The sequence below is a fragment of the Heloderma suspectum genome, chromosome 8 (assembly GCF_057233095.1).
Source record: "Heloderma suspectum isolate Gila_16-S chromosome 8, 16-S_ref, whole genome shotgun sequence".
Lineage (NCBI taxonomy): Eukaryota > Metazoa > Chordata > Lepidosauria > Squamata > Helodermatidae > Heloderma > Heloderma suspectum.
This window is the reverse complement of record NC_139465.1, coordinates 6,773,138-6,791,147: the sequence shown is the minus strand read 5'-3', so window position 1 is coordinate 6,791,147 and position 18,010 is coordinate 6,773,138. Positions and strand designations below refer to the sequence as shown.

General features: G+C 45.7%; 1 protein-coding gene across 1 annotated transcript in view; it reads left to right on the top strand.

Annotated features, from left to right (window-relative positions):
- The first annotated feature begins 414 nt into the window (after positions 1–414).
- MTHFSD (methenyltetrahydrofolate synthetase domain containing) overlaps positions 415–18,010 on the top strand; it is a 38,926-nt gene continuing 21,330 nt past the window's right edge. Inside the window, exons 1-4 of the mRNA XM_084812834.1 lie at positions 415–525; positions 3,856–3,959; positions 15,564–15,677; positions 16,916–17,029. Coding sequence (XP_084668960.1) covers positions 495–525; positions 3,856–3,959; positions 15,564–15,677; positions 16,916–17,029 — 363 coding nt within the window. The 5' untranslated portion in view covers positions 415–494. The remainder of the gene's footprint in view (positions 526–3,855; positions 3,960–15,563; positions 15,678–16,915; positions 17,030–18,010) is intronic.

Sequence of the window (18,010 nt, the reverse complement as noted above, 5' to 3'; positions counted from 1 at the left end):
TCAGCGAGGCTTACTTCTGAGTAGACATGTACAGGACAGCACTGTAAGATTTATTTAATTGGGGATGATGATGATCATCATCGAATCATAGAACAGTAGGGTTGGAAGGGCCCTACAAGGCCATCGAGTCCGACCCCATCTGGTCAGGAAAGCCATTTCTGGAGAAAGTCTATCATCCCGTTAATTTTCTCCCACTATTTCCCCCAGGGTGCCACAGAGGGTCAGTTTGCCTTGCCCCCCTTTGTCCCGGCCCATCCTTTCTGGAACCTGAACTGCATGTACAAGTCCCAGAAGTTCCCGGGGCTGGTCCTTCTCCTTCTCCTTCTCCTCCTCCTCCTCCTCCGTCGTCCGGTCCTGTCCCTTCTCGGCTGCCGTAGTTCAATGCGGAACACGTGGAGCAAACGGCAGCTGGATACAGAAGGAGGAGCTACAATGTAACTGACCAGGGAGACCTCGCCAGTTCTGTCCGCTGGTGCTGTCGGTGCGGGAGACGCATGGAGCTCGGGAAGCAAGTTGGCAGTGCCGGTATATTACTGATACTACGGTGGGGGGGGGGGACATAGCTCATTGGTAGAGCCCCTGCTTTGCATGCAGAGGGTCTCAGAGCTTAATCCCGAGGGTCAGGTAGCAGGAGGTGGTTGAGACCTCTCCCTTTCTGAAACCCTGGAGAACCTGTCTGAGTACAGTACGCTGGGTGAGCTCAATCGACAAACAGTTCAATCTGGGTATTAGTCAGAGCCAGCCAGAACTCTAAAGGAGCTATCCAAAGGGCTGACACCTACCCCGCCCAAAGGACCCAGAATGGATCCACAGCCCCACTGAAATTGGAGCCTCCCGCCTCCACTGTGTAAGGCAGTTTCCTATGTAGCCATGAACGTGAGAAAAAATTATCTGGGGCGGGGAGGAGGGGAGGAAAGAGGGGAGTTGAACTGACCTGGTGGTTATGAGTGATTCCTGACTTTCCATACAGACTTAGGAACACCAACAGTACCTTGATCAGGACCAACCCTGTATCACAAAATCATGTGGGCAAGCTGCACACGTCAGCAGAACTCTTTCTCAGGCTGGATATGAAGCTTAATAATGACTTACCGTTAAGTCATTCACTATAGTGATGTAATGAAGTATTAGTTCCCCTCTACTCAGCACTGGTTAGGCCTCTTCTTGAGTACCGTGTCCAATTCTGGGCACCGTACTTTAAGAAGGATGCAGACAAACTGGAGAGGGTTCACAGGAGGGCAAAGATGTTCAGGGGACTGGAAACAAAGCCCAGTGAGGAGAGACTGAAAGAATTGGGCATATTTAGCCTTGAGAAGAGAAGACTGAGGGAGATGTGATAGCGGTCTTCAAGTACTTGAAAAGTTGTCACAGAGTGGAAGGCCAGGATCTCTTCTCCATCATCCCAGAGTGCAGGACATGGAATAATGGGCTCAAGTGACAGGAAGCCAGACTCGGGCTAAACATCAGGAAGAACTTCCTGACTCTTATAGCAATACGACAATGGAACCAATTACCTGGGGAGGTGGTGGGCTCTCCCACACTGGAGGCGTTCAAGACGAGGCTGGACAGCCAGCTGTCAGGGATGCTCTGACTGGGATTCCTGCACTGAGCAGGGGGTTGGACTCGACGGCCTTGTAGGCCCCTTCCAACCCTACTATTCTATGATTCTATGATTCAGTTTATTTCTTTTATTCTTACATTATATCCTGACTTTTCTCCCACTCTTGCAAAGAGCCTAAGACAGTGTATGTGATCCACCTCTTCTCCATGTTATCTTCACAACAATCCTGTGAGGTAGTTCAGGCTGAGAGTCAGTAACTGGCCCAAAGTCACCCAGTGAGCTTTATGGCCAAATGGGGACTAGAACCTGAATCCAGCACTCTAACTACTACACCACACTGATAATAATGAGGAGGACCTCATCTACAGCTTCTAGCTGTGATAACTAAATGATATGCTATGTGCAGGGGGGCCTACCCTTGAATGCCAGCACAGCCAGTTGCTTTCATAACTTGCTTGTGGGTTTCCCAGAGGCAATGTAGTTGGCCGCTGTGGGGAAAAGGATGCTGTTTGTTCTGATCCAGCAGGGCTCTTATAATTCAAATCATCTGCTGTGTAAAAGCCATAACTGCCCAGAAAACCAGTGATTCTTTTCAAAATGAAGAGGTTCAGGGGTCTAGCTGAACCCACTCCCTGACTTGGCTCTGGATATGTGCAGGGAGAACTGTCTTCATGTGAAAGGCACTCTGTCCATGCTCAAAGATTACTCTGTTATTTGCTGTTACTTCTCAGAGCAAGGGCTTTGTCACAGGACCCAGAGTCCAGGCCTGAGACTTGGAAACCTATATGGTTTTTAAAACAAAATGGTGCCATTAAAGAAAACAAAAAAAAAAAACCCTCATAATAATGATTCCTTACATAAATGCACTCAAAACATTCTTTTACTAAGTCCTATATTTAACTTAAGGTTACCAATGAGGGCGAAATGCTTCTTTCTATTCACTTGCTCCACAAGATACAGAGAAATCGCTTCAGGGAGGGGTAGAAATAGTAGCAGGTTCTAGAGTATGTAGCATTCATGTACTCTAGAGATGGGCAGAAAGTAGATTTCCAGTTGTTTTGGACTTCAACTCCCATAAGCCCCTGCCAGCATGGCTAATGGTCAGGAATGCTTTCTGCCCACCCCTGCTCTAGAGTACATAGTGGCAGGTTCTAGAGTACTTCTGCCCTTCTGGGTAGGAATCATAGAATCATAGAATAGTAGGGTTGGAAGGGGCCTACAAGGCCATCGGGATAATTGTGCAGGAATAGTTGTGCAGAGTAACACATGTCTCTGCCCCTTCTAATGCAATGGGATCTTGGATACCTACTTCTATTATTATCACTGTAAACTAAGGACAAAAAGGAGCAGTCGATTAATCCTCAACTGAAGTAGCATTGGTCACATTTTTAAAGAGAAGCACTGCCCCTGGATCACGTTTGTGTCTTGGGAGCTGCACTGGATTCACAGGGGGCAGCAATAACCAGGAATGCCATTTACCAGCTTTGGGCGATACATCCCTATCTAGGGAAAACAGAGCTAGCCTCACTTATGCATGCACTAGTTACATCCAGAGTGGACTACTGTAATATGTTCTACGTGGGCCTTCCTGCCTATGAAGGCAACTTGGAAAGGCTGGCTGGTGCAGAATGCGGCCACTTGAGTCCTTGTTGGGGCTGGACAGTCAGATCATATTACACCAATTCTGTACCAGCTGCACCGGTTGCTGGTGCATTTCAGGGCCCAATTCAAAGTGCCTGATTTGAAGTTTTGACCGTTAAAGCCTTAAGTGGTTTGATTCCAGCTTATTCGAAGTACTGCCTACAACCTAATGAATCTGCCCATGTGTGAAGATTGTTGTTGGAGGCCCTGCTTGCTAGTCCACCTTTAAGATCTTTAAGGTTCGTGGGCTCTAGAGATAGGGCCTTCCCAGTGGTAGCCCCTGCTCTCTGAAACTCCCTCCAAGAGATATATACAGCTGGTTTGATCTGTTCTTATTTTTAAGAGGGTTTTTAAAATGTGTATATTCCCTTTGGTTTTAGTTGAATAATAATAATATGTTAGTGCTTCATTTTTAGATTGGCTTCAAAACTGAATTTATGATTTTATGAACTTATACTGATGTAGAACTGTATGTGTTTTATATGGTAAACTGCCTTGGGAAGACTCCAGTCATGAAAGGCAGCAATGGAATTCATGAAATAAAATAAGCATTTTACTGCTTGGCTTAGCATGAAACAGCACTATTGTCAGTTGGCAAATCTAGGTGTGAATACATCTTAACTGTTACCCTCCTCTTTCATGCTCCGTGTAAGGAGTTTCCAAGTGGGACATCCGGCATAAAATTTGGGATTACATGGAAGCAAAGAACTTGGCTGATTTTCCAAGACCTGTTCATCACCGGATCCCCAATTTCAAGGTATGGTGGTATTCAACACTCCCAAAAATGAAAATTAAAACTACAGGACCTCCTCTTGGAAGCTTCGTTATCACATATTCCGTGTCATCAAGAAATATAGAACAATGCTACCAGTGTTGTTATTTGTACCATTTTTAAAAGATACGCTGAGAGCAAGCTTTGGAGTAGCATATCATTCTTCCCTGGGCTTAGATGCTGAGATGAAAACAGAGAATTTATTTTATGTTTGCTTACTGTAAATGACTGGGAAAAAAATCACTCCACGAATCCCCATTTCTGTGTGATGATGTAACCTTTTCACTAACTAGTGTGTGTTATGTCTGTCCACAAGGGATGAAATGATGCAGCTCTGTGCTAATGATGGTGGATGGGGAACAGGAAGGACCCTTCAGAAATTCACCCACAGCTGCCCGCCCCCCGCAAGTGCCAGTTATTGAAATGTCAATTTAGTGATGGGCAGAGCTAAGATTGCTTTGCCCATAATTAAATTTACATTTCAATAGTTGGAACTTTTTTTCGGCCAGCTGTGAGTGTACATATATATGTGCTATTTATGAAACATATGACCTGTGTTCCACCCACCATCATTAGCAGAGAGCTGCATAATTGCAGCCAGAGGAGGAGACCCACTGCAGACCCACTGTGGCATCTGGAGTCATGTCAGGGCAGGATTTGGGATTGTTTTTACTGGTTTTCCTGTTGACAGTTTTTCCTACCCTTCATTTCATTTCATTTTTCAGTTATTACATTGCCATACCACCCAACAGCTGAAGCTCTCTGGGTGGTTTACAGAGATTAAAACCTTAAAAATACATTATAGAAATTATTTACATACAGACAGCATACACACAGACACACATATATCTAAAACAGTTTTAAACAATTGACAATAAGAAAAATCCGGGACCTGATTAAAACCTCATCATGTGCTGCCAAATGCTTGAGAGAAGAGGAAGGTCTTAACCTGGTGCTGAAAAGATGACAACATTGGTGCCAGGTGAGCCTTGTTGGGGCGATCGTTCCATAACTGGGGGGCTACCACTGAGAAGGCCCTCTCCCTTGTTGCTGCCTTCTGAGCCTCCCTCGGAGGAGGCACCTGGAGGAGGGCCTTAGACGATGAACATAGTGTATGTGTAGGTTTATGCCAAGAGGTTCACCCTGACCCCAGAATGCCCCATTTTGAAGCCTACCACTGGTTACCACTATCTGAAACACCTCTGGTGATAGATCTATGCTCACAGATGGTTCCCCGGGTGTAAATGGGCATCTGGGGGGAATCCACACCCACATTGTTGGAGGGACACCTGCACACCATCCAAGCACCCTCCAGCCAAGTGGATCTGATACTAGGATTGTGCTCTTACATTGTTGTCAAGATATGTGACTTTTGTCCACCATCCATCTAGACCAGCCTTCCCCAACCTTGTGCCCTCCAGATATTTTGGATGAGAATATCCACCATCCTTGGCCACTGACAATCCAGACTGGGGCTGATGGGACTTGAAGTCCAAGACACCGGGATGGAGAAGGCTGACTAAGACCCTCAGTTTAGGAGCACAATAGAACTAGGGAAGGGGGGGCAGAATCCCCTTGAATGGCTTTAAAGGAGGTTTGGAAACATTCTTGGAGGAGAAGGCTATCAATGGCGACTAGTCCTGATGGCTATGTGCTACCTCCAGTATTAGTGGCAGTGTGTCTGTGTACATCAGTTGCTGGGGAACATGGGAAGGAGGGTGCTGTTGCACTCATGTCCTGCTTGCAGGTTTCCCATGGGCAGCTGGTTAGCTGGACCTTTGAACAGAATGCTGGATGAGATGGACCTTTGGTCTGATCCAGCAGGACTCTTCTTATATTCTTATATCCCTTCAGTTCACATTTTACAAATGACTTTATCCAGGTTGCTCTTCTCAGTAATTCCCATATAGGCAGATTTATCTGCTTGAATATTTATATCCCCCTTCATTATACCCTTTTATCTGGAGATGATTGGAACAAATGGGATGAGACTCTATATAACCTCTCATTAGACTACCCAGAAGCATTTGCTCATTTTATGTGGGGATTTTAACGCCCGGATGGGCGCTAATTGTCAAACTCTGGGAAAGGTAATGAAATTGGATATTGAGGCGTTTTCTACTCAGATATGGTCATTACAGGACAAAAAGGTCAATAAGGCTGGTCAGGCATTGTTTCATTTTAATGAGAACAGAATCATTGTGCAAACTGACATCCAGTTATCCTTCAAGATTTGCACTTTATTTTTCAGTGTAATTCTCCAATCAAAAATTGCATATAAAATGCACATATTAGGGCAAATAACATTGAAAATGCAAGAGCCAGTGTAGTGTAGTGGTGAGAGTGACAGACTGGGAGCTGGGAGATCCGGGTTCTAGTCCCCACTTGGCCATGGAAGCTCACTGGGTGACTTTGGGCCAGTCACAGACTCTCAGCCCAACCTACCTCACAGGGTTGTTGTTGTGAGGATAAAATGGAGAGGAGGAAGAAGATAACGTAAGCCGCCTTGGGTTCCTTGCAAGAGGAAACAAGGCGGGATATAAATGCAATAAATAAATAAATAAATATTAAAAAATAAAAAATATATATTAGGGAAATCGCTTGCAAAAAAAAGGTATATATTGGGCCAAATTGCATACAAAAATGCATGCATTAGGAGAAATGTGCCCAATAATGTTTACGAATTGTCATGCAAACTTTTAAAAAAAATCTCAGCATTTGGGACGCACTGAACTGAAGGCTGGAGAGATTTTCAAAGTCTGAGGCAAACCAGACATAAGGTTGGAGAATGAGAAACTGAAATGGGCAGATTCATCCATCCCTGGGTAGAACTATGTTAAAATGCACATGAACGTTGTGAGGGAGGTTGCTTCCCCCCACATAAATTTGCTTGATTTTTAAGATCATCAGAAGACTTGCTTGGAATAACCCCTCTCTTGGGGGGCAGGGGGTGAGCATTCTCTGTCTGTCTGTCTGTCTGTCTGTCTGTCTCTCTCTCTCTCTCTCTGTCTCTCTCTCACGCACGCACGCGCGCACACACACACACACGCTGGGGGAGGAGACAACAAGTGCCTTTCAGTTGTGGCACCTTGTCTGCAGAATTTCCTCCCGTGATCCCCTCACCCAGTTCCCACTTAGATGGCTTTTGGATACTGGCTAAAGACACGGCTGGTTGTACAAGCCCTGAACATGGTTTAGTTCTGCTTGAGTTATATCTCTCATTGGTGGTTTGTTTTTTTAAAAAAAATCTTGGTGTTGATAAGCTGTTTTTGTTGTGGTTTTTTAGACCTATGTCTTAGTTTCTCAAAACCAAGCAGCCAACGTGAGAAATGGTTATCGACACCATTAAAAGCATGTGTCTCCCTGTGTCTTTAATCATATTGTAACCCACTTGGAAATTGAGACTGAGTGGTGGGGTATTAAATTATAGATAAAATAAAAAGATAAAAGGGATCCTCTGTGTATTGTAACAACACTCCTGGGTTACCACTGAACTTGAGCTTTCCAAGTAGCTTACATAGTATTTCTAGGAACAGCTGCCCATAGGGATCACACAGCTGCAATCCAGATGTTGGGTGCTGATGATTTTTTTTCCCCTCCCCTTCGACAGTGTCTAGTGTAGCATAGTGCATCTGAGTGCTGGATTTGTACTGAGAAGGCCTGGGTTTAAATCCCTGTTTAGCCATGAGGCTTACTTGGGTGGTCTTGGGCCAGTCATTGATGTCAGCTCCAGGTTTTGGGGGGCCCTTGGGCAAGGCACCCCCAATGGGCCCCTCCCTCAGTGTGTCTACTTTCTTGCTGCCATTGTTATCAGCTGCTTTGCTCCTCATCCTTTTTCTCACCATTGCTAATGCTTGCTTGCAGGGGCATTGGTAGGCCTGGGCACATGGGGCCTGGGCCCAAAATCTATTTCCCAGTGCCCTGGATCTATTCCATTTATTTATGTATTTATTTATTTATATTACATTTGTATCCCACCTTTCTCCCTTTGTGGAACTCCAGGTGGCTACATGTGTTCCCAGGTGGTCCCCCCTCCAAGCACTGACCAGGCCCAGACCTGCTTAGCTTCAGCACGGTGGCTGCCTCATGTGCCTTTAGACCATGACTCAGGACCACTGATGCCAATAGAAGGTTTTTTCTCTCTGCTCAATTGCTGGATTGCAGCTGGGGAGGGAAAGGTTAACTCTCCCCTCCCCACATTGTGCAACACTGCCCCCCCCCCCGTGCAAATCTTCCCCTAAAGGGCAATTAAGCTGAGAACTTTTTCTCTTGGTTTGGGATGATCTGGGGCAGGATGCAAATCACCTGAAACATTTATTTTATTTGAGATGATTTGGATAATTAATAAATTGGCTACTGTGAAATTTCAATAAAACCTCATAATTCTTTCTACTTTTGTACATATAGATATAAATTATCAGATTTGTGCCCTATGGGCCTAGGCCCCAAATGTTTTCAGTGCCTAGTAACACCCCTGTTTGCTTGGCAGGCAAAGAGCCAGTGAACAAGTAGGCAGTGGCATCTACTGTTCCTCCTTCTCACAACCTCCTTTGCCTGGGCCAGAGCGAGAAGCAGGTGAACAAGCAGGTTGCAATGGTGAAGTGAAGGAGCAACTCCAGGGGGGCTCTTGTCAGTGGGCCCCAGCTGGGATGTGACCCTTGGCAGGTGCCCAACCATGTCCACTCTTGACAACGGCCCGTCCTCAAGCATCCTAACCTACCTCACTGGGTTGTAAAGTGGGAGGAGCTTACATACTTCATCCAGAACTCTTTAGTGGGATATAAACCTGATGAATAAACAAAATACTTTCACTAAACCCCAAAACTGTTTCTGCAAACTGCTTCTTCCTTCCCTCTGTGCCGATCTCGCTTTGCTATTGTCTGCTGTGCAGCTAATCCTGCTCACTGGGAAGGAAGGTCATGTTCATGGGAAGGCATGGTAACTTTGTTGTTGTTGTTCAGTCGTTAAGTCATGTCCGACTCTTTGTGACCCCATGGACCACAGCACACCAGGCCTTCCTGTCCTGCGCTCTCTCCCAGAGTGTGCTCAAGTTCATATTCATTGCATCGGTGATGCTATTTAGCCATCTCATCCTCTGCCGTCCCCTTCTCCTTTCCCTTCAATGTTTCTCAGCATCAGGGTCTTTTCCAGGGAGTTTTCTCTTTGCATTAGGTGGCCAAAATATTGGAGCTTCAGCTTCAGGATCTGTCCTTCCAATGAGCACTCAGGGTTGATTTCCTTTAGTATGGACTGATTTGAACGCCTTGCAGTCCAGGGGACTTGTAAGAGTCTTCTCCAGCACCACAGTTCGAAAGCATCGATTCTTCAGCGCTCAGCCTTCCTTATAGTCCAGCTCTCACAGCCATACATTACTACTGGGAAAACCATAGCTTTGATTAGACGGACCTTTGTCGGCAAGGTGATGTCTCTGCTTCTTACTATGCTGTCTAGGTTTGCCATAGCTTTCCTCCCAAGGAGCAAGCGTCTTTTAATTTCATGGCTACAGTCACCGTCTGCGGTGATCTTGGAGCCCAAGAAAGTAAAATCTGTCACTGCTTCCATTTCTTCCCCTTCTATATGCCAGGAAGTGATGGGGCCAGATGCCATGATCTTCGTTTTTTTAATGTTGAGTTTCAAAACAGCTTTTGCACTCTCCACTTTCACCCTCAACAAGAGGCTCTTTAGATCTTCTTCGCTTTCTGCCATTAGGGTGGTATCATCTGCGTATCTGAGGTTGTTGATAATTCTCCCGGCAATCTTAATTCCGACCTGTGATTCATCCAACCCGGCGTTTCTCATGATGTACTCTGCATATAAGTTAAATAAGCAGGGCGACAATATGCAGCCTTGTCATACTCCTTTCCCAATTTTGAACCAATCGGTTGTTCCATGTCTGGTTCTTGCTGTTGCTTCTTGACCCTCGTACAGGTTTCTCAGGAGACAGGTCAGGTGGTCTGGTACTCCCATCTCTTTCAGAATTTGCCACAGTTTGTTGTGATCCACACAATCAAAGGCTTTAGTGTGGTCAATGAAGCAGAAATAGACGTTTTTCTGGAATTCTCTTGCTTTCTCCATGATCCAACAAATGTTGGCGATTTGATCTCTAGTTCCTCTGCCTCTTCGAAACCCAGCTTGTACTTCCGGTACTTCTCGGTTCACATACTGCTGAAGCCTAGCTTGTAGGATTTTGAGCATAACCTTGCTGGCATGTGAAATGAGCACAATTGTATGGTAGTTTGAACACTCTTTGGTGTTGCCCTTCTTTGGAATTGGAATGTAAACTGACCTTTTCCAGTCTTGTGGCCACTGTTGAGTGTTCCAAATTTGTTGGCATATTGAGTGCAGCACTTTAACAGCATCATCTTTTAGGATTTTAAATAGCTCAGCTGGAATACTGTCATCTCCGCTAGCTTTGTTGTTACTAATGCTTCCTAAGGCCCACTTGACTTCACTCTCTAGGATGTCTGGCTCAAGTTCAGTGACCTCACTATCATGGCTATTGGGGACATTAAGATCTTTCCTGTATAGTCCTGTGTATTCTTTCCACCTCTTCTTAATCTTATCTGCTTCTGTTTGGTCCCTGCCTTTTTTGTTCTTCATCATGCCCGTCTTTGCACAAAACGTTCCCTTGAGATCGCCAATTTTCTTGAGGAGATCTCTAGTCTTTCCCATTCTGTTGTTTTCCTCGATTTCTTTGCATTGTTCATTTAAGAAGGCCTTCTTTTCTCTCCTTGCGATTCTCTGGAACTCTGCATTCTGTTGGATATATCTTCCCCTTTCTCCCTTGCTTTTCGCTTCCCTTATTTCCTCAGCGACTTGTAAAGCCTCATCAGACAGCCACTTGGCTTTCTTGCATTTCTTTTTCTTTGGGATGGATTGAGTTGCTGCCTCCTGAACAACGTTACGGACCTCCGTCCATAGTTCCTCAGGCACTCTGTCTATCAGGTCGAATCCCTGAAATCTATTCCTCACCTCCACTGTATATTCATAAGGGATATGATTTAGGTCATACCTGAATGGTTTAGTGGTTTTCCCTACGTTCTTCAATTTCAGCCGAAATTTTGCAAGAAGCAGCTCATGATCTGAGCCACAGTCAGCTCCAGGTCTTGTTTTTACTGACTGTATAGAGCTTCTCCATCTTTGGCTGTAAAGGGCATAATCAATTTGATTTCGATATTGACCATCTGGTGATGTCCATGTGTAGAGTCGCCTCTTGTGCTGTTGGAAAAGTGTGTTTGCTATGATCAGCGTGTTCTCTTGGCAAAACTCTATTAGCCTTTGTCCTGCTTCATTTTGTACACCAAGGCCATGCCTGCCTGTTATCCCGGTGATTTCTTGACTTCCTACTTTAGCATTCCAATCCCCTATGATGAAAAGGACATCTTTTTTTGGTGTTAGTTCTAGAAGATGTTGTAGGTCTTCATAGAACCGATCAACCTCAGCTCCTTCAGCCTCAGTGGTTGGGGCATAGACTTGAATTACTGTGATGTTGAATGGTTTGCCTTGGATTCATAGAATCATAGAATAGTAGGGTTGGAAGGGGCCTACAAGGCCATCGAGTCCAACCCCCTGCTTAATGCAGGAATCCAAGTCAGAGCATCCCTGACAGATGGCTGTCCAACCTCGCCTTGAAGGCCTCCAGTGTGGAGGAGCCCACCACCTCCCCAGGTAATTGGTTCCATTGTCGTATTGCTCTGACACTCAGGAAGTTTTTCCTGATGTTCAGCCGGAATCTGGCTTCCTGTAACTTGAGCCCATTATTCCGTGTCCTGCACTCTGGGATGATCAAGAAGAGATCCTGGCCTTCTTCTCTGTGACAACCTTTCAAGTACTTGAAGAGTGCTATCATATCTCCCCTCAGTCTTCTCTTCTCAAGGCTAAACATGCCCAGTTCTTTCAGTCTCTCTTCATAGGGCTTTGTTTCCAGTCCCCTGATCATCTTTGTTGCCCTCCTTTGAACCCTCTCCAGTTTGTCTGCATCCTTCTTAAAGTGTGGTGCCCAGAACTGGACACAGTACTCCAGATGAGGCCTAACCAGTGCTGAGTAGAGGGGAACTAGTACTTCCCGGGATTTGGAAGCGATGCTTCTATGAATGCAGCCCAAAATAGCATTTGCCTTTTTTGCAGCCACATCACATTGTTGGCTCATATTCAGCTTGTGATCGACAACAATTCCAAGATCCTTCTTGCTCGTAGTGTGGTTGAGCCACGTATCCCCCATCTTGTAACTGTGCATTTGGTTTCTTTTTCCTAGGTGCAGAACTTGGCATTTGTCCCTATTAAATGCCATTCTGTTGTTTTCTGCCCAGCACTCCAGTCTATCCAGATCACTTTGAATTTTGTTTCTGTCTTCCAAAGTATTAGCTATCCCTCCCAATTTTGTGTCATCTGCAAATTTGATCAGCATTCCCTGCACCTCCTCCTCCAAGTCATTAATAAAAATGTTGAAGAGCACTGGGCCCAGGACTGAGCCCTGCGGTACCCCACTCGTTACCTCTCCCCAGCTTGAGAAGGTCCCATTGATAAGCACTCTTTGAGTCCGATTCTGTAGCCAACTGTGGATCCACATGATCGTTGTTTCATCTAGCCCACTTTGAGCTAGTTTGCTCATCAGGATATCATGGGGCACTTTGTCGAAAGCTTTGCTGAAGTCGAGGTATATGATGTCTACAGCATTCCCACGGTCTACAAGGGAGGTGACTTGATCAAAAAATGAGATCAGATTTGTCTGGCAGGACTTGTTTTTGACAAATCCATGTTGGCTTCGAGTAATCACGGCATTGTTGTCAAGGTGCTTCCAGATGGATTGCTTTATGATCTGCTCCAGAATTTTCCCAGGGATTGATGTCAGACTGACTGGTCTGTAGTTCCCAGGTTCGTCCTTTTTACCCTTTTTGAAGATAGGGACAACGTTAGCCCTCCTCCAGTCATCTGGCACTTCCCCCGTCCTCCATGATTTCTCAAAGAGAATAGACAGCGGTTCTGAGAGTTCTTCTGCCAGTTCCTTTATGACTCTAGGATGCAGTTCATCTGGCCCTGGAGATTTGAACTCATTCAAAGTAATGAGGTGTTCCTTGACCATATGCCTGTCGATCTCAAGCTGCAATCCTGCCCCTTCAGCCTGTACTTCGCCTTTGCCAGGGGGGTCATAGACCCTCTTTTGGGAGAAGACTGAGCCAAAGTAGGAATTGAGCACCTCTGCCTTTTCTTTGTCATCTGTTATCGTTTTGCCATCCTTATTTAATAGCTGAACAACCATTTCTTTCCTCTGCCTTTTACTATGCACGTAGCTGAAGAAAGCCTTTTTGTTGTTTTTAGCATCCCTCGCTAACCTCAGCTCGTTCTCCGCTTTAGCCTTCCTGATGCCATCCCTGCAATTCTGTGCTACCTGCCTGTACTCTTCCTTTGTTACTTGGCCTTCTTTCCACTTCCTCTATGTGTCCTTTTTTGTTTTCAGGTCATCCCTAAGCTTTTTGTGAAGCCACATTGGCTTCTTCTGTTGTCTTCCACCTTTTCTTCTTGTTGGAATTGTTTGTGATTGTGCTTTGAGAATTTCCTTTTTTAAAAGTTCCCACCCATCTTGGACTCCTTTTCTCGTTAGCGTCGCTTGCCATGGGACCTTACTGATCATTGTTCTGAGTTTATTAAAATCAGCTTTCCTAAAATCCAGGGTACGCGTTTGACTACACTCGGCTTTTGCTTCCCTTAGAACCAAGAACTCAAGTGCAACATGGTCGCTTTCCCCCAGAGTTCCTGTAACTGCTACTTTATCCACTAAGTCATCTCTGTTGGTTAGGATCAAGTCAAGGATAGCCGATCCTCTAGTTCCTTCCTCTACTTTCTGTAGGAGGAAGTTATCCGCCACACAAGTCAGGAATTTCCTGGAGGGGCCATGTTTTGCAGAATTTTTGCATACTGAGATCATTCTGTTATTTTTGAGATTGAACCCCAGTACTGCTTTTCCCACCCTTTTGTTGACTATGAGTGCTACTCCATTTCTTCTAAGGGATTCTTGCCCACAGTAGTAGATATAATGGTCACCTGAATTAAATTCGCCCATGCCTGTCCATTTGAGTTCGCTGATTCCCAAGATGTCGATGTTCAATCTTGTCACCTCATGTTTGACCACCTCTAGGTTACCTTGATTCATTGACCTTACATTCCAAGTTCCTAAACAATATTGTTCTTTACAGCATTGGATTTTCTTTTCACCACCAGACACATCCACAGCTGAGTGTCCTTTCGGCTTTGGCCCAGCCGCTTCACTCTTTCTGGCGCTACTTGGAAATACCCTCTGCTCTTCCCCAGTAGTATATTGGACACCTTCTGACCTGAGGGGCTCATCTTCTGGTGTCATCTCTTTGAGCCTTGTGATACGTTCCATGGGATTTTCTTGGCAAGAATACTGGAGTGGGTTGCCATTTCCTTCTCCAGTGGACCACATTTTGTCAGAACTCTCCGCCATGACCTGTCCATCTTGGGTGGCCCTGCACGGCATAGCTTATGGCTTCACTGAGTTATGCAAGCGCCTTCGCCACAACAAGGCAGTGATCCATGAAGGGGGGTATGGTAACTATGAACCCCCAAATCTGGTATCCCACAAAATTCTCTCAAGACTTTGACATAGGTTTGGAGGGGGTACAACATCATTGGGAGTGTGCTTTTTTGTGTGTTAACTATGAGCCTACATTTCATGTGTCCCTTGCGCACCTGTGTGTGGCAGCACAACACATGGCATTTGTGGCACAAAACAGCACAAAACGTTGGCATAGCTTTGGAGGGGGTACCAGATGGGGATATCAGAGAAATCCGCAATGGAATCAAATTAGTTCGGATTTCTATGAATCCAACCCATGGATTCCAGAGCGGACCAACTTTTCCTGAGTTGCACGGATTCCATGGACTTGTGGACCATTCTTCTTACTTTTTGGAATTTTATGCAAATTTAATTGTAGGGCGGGGGGGGGAAACACTGGCCAAAAATACGCATTTCCCCCACAGGCTAAAGCATGAAAATGCATATGGGGGGGCAGGATTTGTACATTGGGGGGATTTCCGCATTTGAGGGGTATTTGCGCATCCCCCAAAATGCACAAATTACATTTGGATGTGCACATTTGTGCAAATTTTGGAAATTGCAAAAATATCTGATTCTGTCAGTGAGCGGATGACAGAGCAAAAGGCACCTGACAATCTGTGAAGCACAGAGAGAACAGAATTTACAAAATCTGTAGAATCATAGAATCATAGAACAGTAGGGTTGGAAGGGGCCTACAAGGCCATCGAGTCCAACCCCCTGCTCAATGCAGGAATCCAAGTCTGAGCATCCCTGGCAGATGGCTGTCCAGCCTCATCTGTACATCCCTAGTACCAGATTTGTGCGGGGGGGAGGGTGTAATTAACACACCTGCCTTGGGGCATCACCTGCCCAGTGTATCTGAGACTGCAACTTTCTATCCCTGCAGTAAGAGGGAATAGCACCGTGAAAAGATGGCTTCTTCTGCAGCAATAGCTCAGTGGCAGATCACCAGCTTTGCATGCAAAAGGTCCCATGTTCAATCCCTGATGTGATATATCTTGCCAAAACAGGCCGCCCCTCAAGCTTCCGCATGGCTTCCAGATTTGCAGGCGTTCCAAAGTGCCAGAGCTGTTAAAGTCAACCCTGACGCCCCCCAGAAGAATGCCCGCTTTTTAACTCTGGAAGTGAGTATGCTGTGTTGCTGTTTTTCACTTTCTCACCCATGTAGGGATCTTTCCAGATGAGTGGCTCCATCTGAGCATGTGATGTGTTTGATCTAGCCAGAGAAGTGAAAGTGGATCCCGACAAGCCCCTAGAGGGGATCCGGCTGGCCGTGCTCCAGGTAAGGAGACCTTCTCTCTCCGAGGGGTGTTCCATACACTGAGCCCGGGCTCAGATCAAGAACGTTAAGAAGCTCCTGCTGGATCAGACCAAAGGTTCATCTAGATCAGCCTTCTCCAAGCTAGCATCCTCTGTATTTATTTTATTTTGTTTAAAGTATTTTTATCTCACTCCTCTGCCAAAGGGCATTCAGGAGTGGCTTGCATATAATCAGTAAAACAAGAGAGTCCCTGCCATAGGCCTACAAATTACAAAGAGACAACACACAAGGATAGAAGGGTGTGGAGGGAAGAGGAAAAAATCAGTAGTCTTTCAGCAGAGCAGGTGGAATGGCCCCGCTTCCTCCCCTCCCCTACTTTCCCCTCCTCTGTACAACCTGCTGGGACAGCTGTTGGTGGTGATAGTTGAGTAAGAAGGAGCCTTCATGGGGGAGGTTTGTCAGCAGGGATGGTGGGAAAGCTGGGGATTATGGGAGTTGCAGCCCAACACATCGGGAGAGCACCAGACTGGGGAAGGCTGATCAAGTCCCATTGGCCCACCAGGTGCCCCTGAGAAGCCCACAAGTAAGATCCAGGGACAATGGCCTTCTGTCCCTGTTCTCCTGCAACTGGTATGGAATGGCGTGCCACCAGTGAACTTGGGGATTGCATGCAGCCATCACAGCTAATCACTATTGATAAATGTGACCCTTTTCCATGAACTCATCTAATCCCCTTTTTAAAGCCTTCTAAATCCCCTTTTAATTGTCCCCAGCATGCTGGGAGTTGTAGGACTTTCTCCTGTCTAAACATGCATAGCACTGCATCCTAAGCTAGGGATCCATCACCACTTTCTTGGGGCAGTGAGTTCCATCAGTTAATCATGTCTTGTTTAAAGAAATACCTCCTTTGGCCTCTCCTAAATCCTAGTACTGCTCAGTTTCATTGGAAGACTCTCTGTTCTAGTAAAATGTATAAGTGGGGGGTGGGGACATCTCTCACTTTCTTCACCTTTGCAGTTGAGAGCTCTAAAGGAAGGACACCACCAATGTTCCCTATCCTGGTTCTAATTCCTTGCTCTTCCCTGTCTTCTTTTCTCACAGGCCAGGAAAACACTGTTGGTGCCCACCCCTCGCCTGAGAACTGGGCTGTTCAACAGGATTGTCCCTCCCCCTGGAGCAACTAAGGAGATCCTAAGAAAATGTGCCACGTCTCAAGTAGGAATCAGAAACAAGGATTGAGATGGTGTGGGTGTGGGGACTCTGGTTTCTCGATTACACTCCCTTGCAATTTTCGACTGTCTTTCCAAAACCACTTTCAGGACTTGGCCAGTTCGGCATCAGTGAGACCAACTGGAAGAAGGTATAGAAGTGATTCCAAAGGGATGTGGCTCTGTCCCTTTGCTGGATCAAGCCAGAAATTTCTGAAGACCCCCCCTCCCCTTTTGATTTGGTGTGTGGATTTGCTCTGCCATATACCATAATATGGCACTTTGGTGCCCTCTAGTGCTGAAATGGGCCGCAGTGGCTTAGTGGTTAAGACGCTGAACTGCAGACTGGAAGGTCGGCAGGACAGCAGTTCGAGACCCGAGTGCCGGGTGACGGAGTGAGCTCCCGTCTTCATTCCCAGCTTCTGCCAACCTAGCAGTTCGAAAGCAAGAAATTGCAAGTAGATAAATAGGTACCGCTTCGGCGGGAAAGGTAGCAGCGTTCCGTGCACCTCGGTGTTCAGTCATGCTGGCCACATGGCCACGGAAGCGTCTTCGGACAGCGCTGGCTGTTCGGCTTAGAAATGGAGATGAGCACCACACCCTAGAGTAGGACACGACTGGTTGGGGACACCTTTACCTTTACCTTTTTAGTGCTGAAATGGCTGACACTCTTAAGTGCTATGGAAAATCTTTTCCAAAGGGGTGGCATAGTCACTGACACGTACTTACTTACTTACTTACTTATTTATTTATTGTATTTATTATATTTTAATCTGCCCAAATAACAAAAATTCTCCAAGCAGATTACAGAAAATAATAAAATGCAATAGGAATAGGAATAATGCGAAATGACCATTCACAACAACAGTACTTGATGGTAATGAAAAATTCCAGCATCGCTAAGCTAATTAACACCTCTAATAGGATAGGAAACCATTATCATGATTCAAGCCACAGGTGAGAGTATTAAAAAAAAAATTAGAAGTTG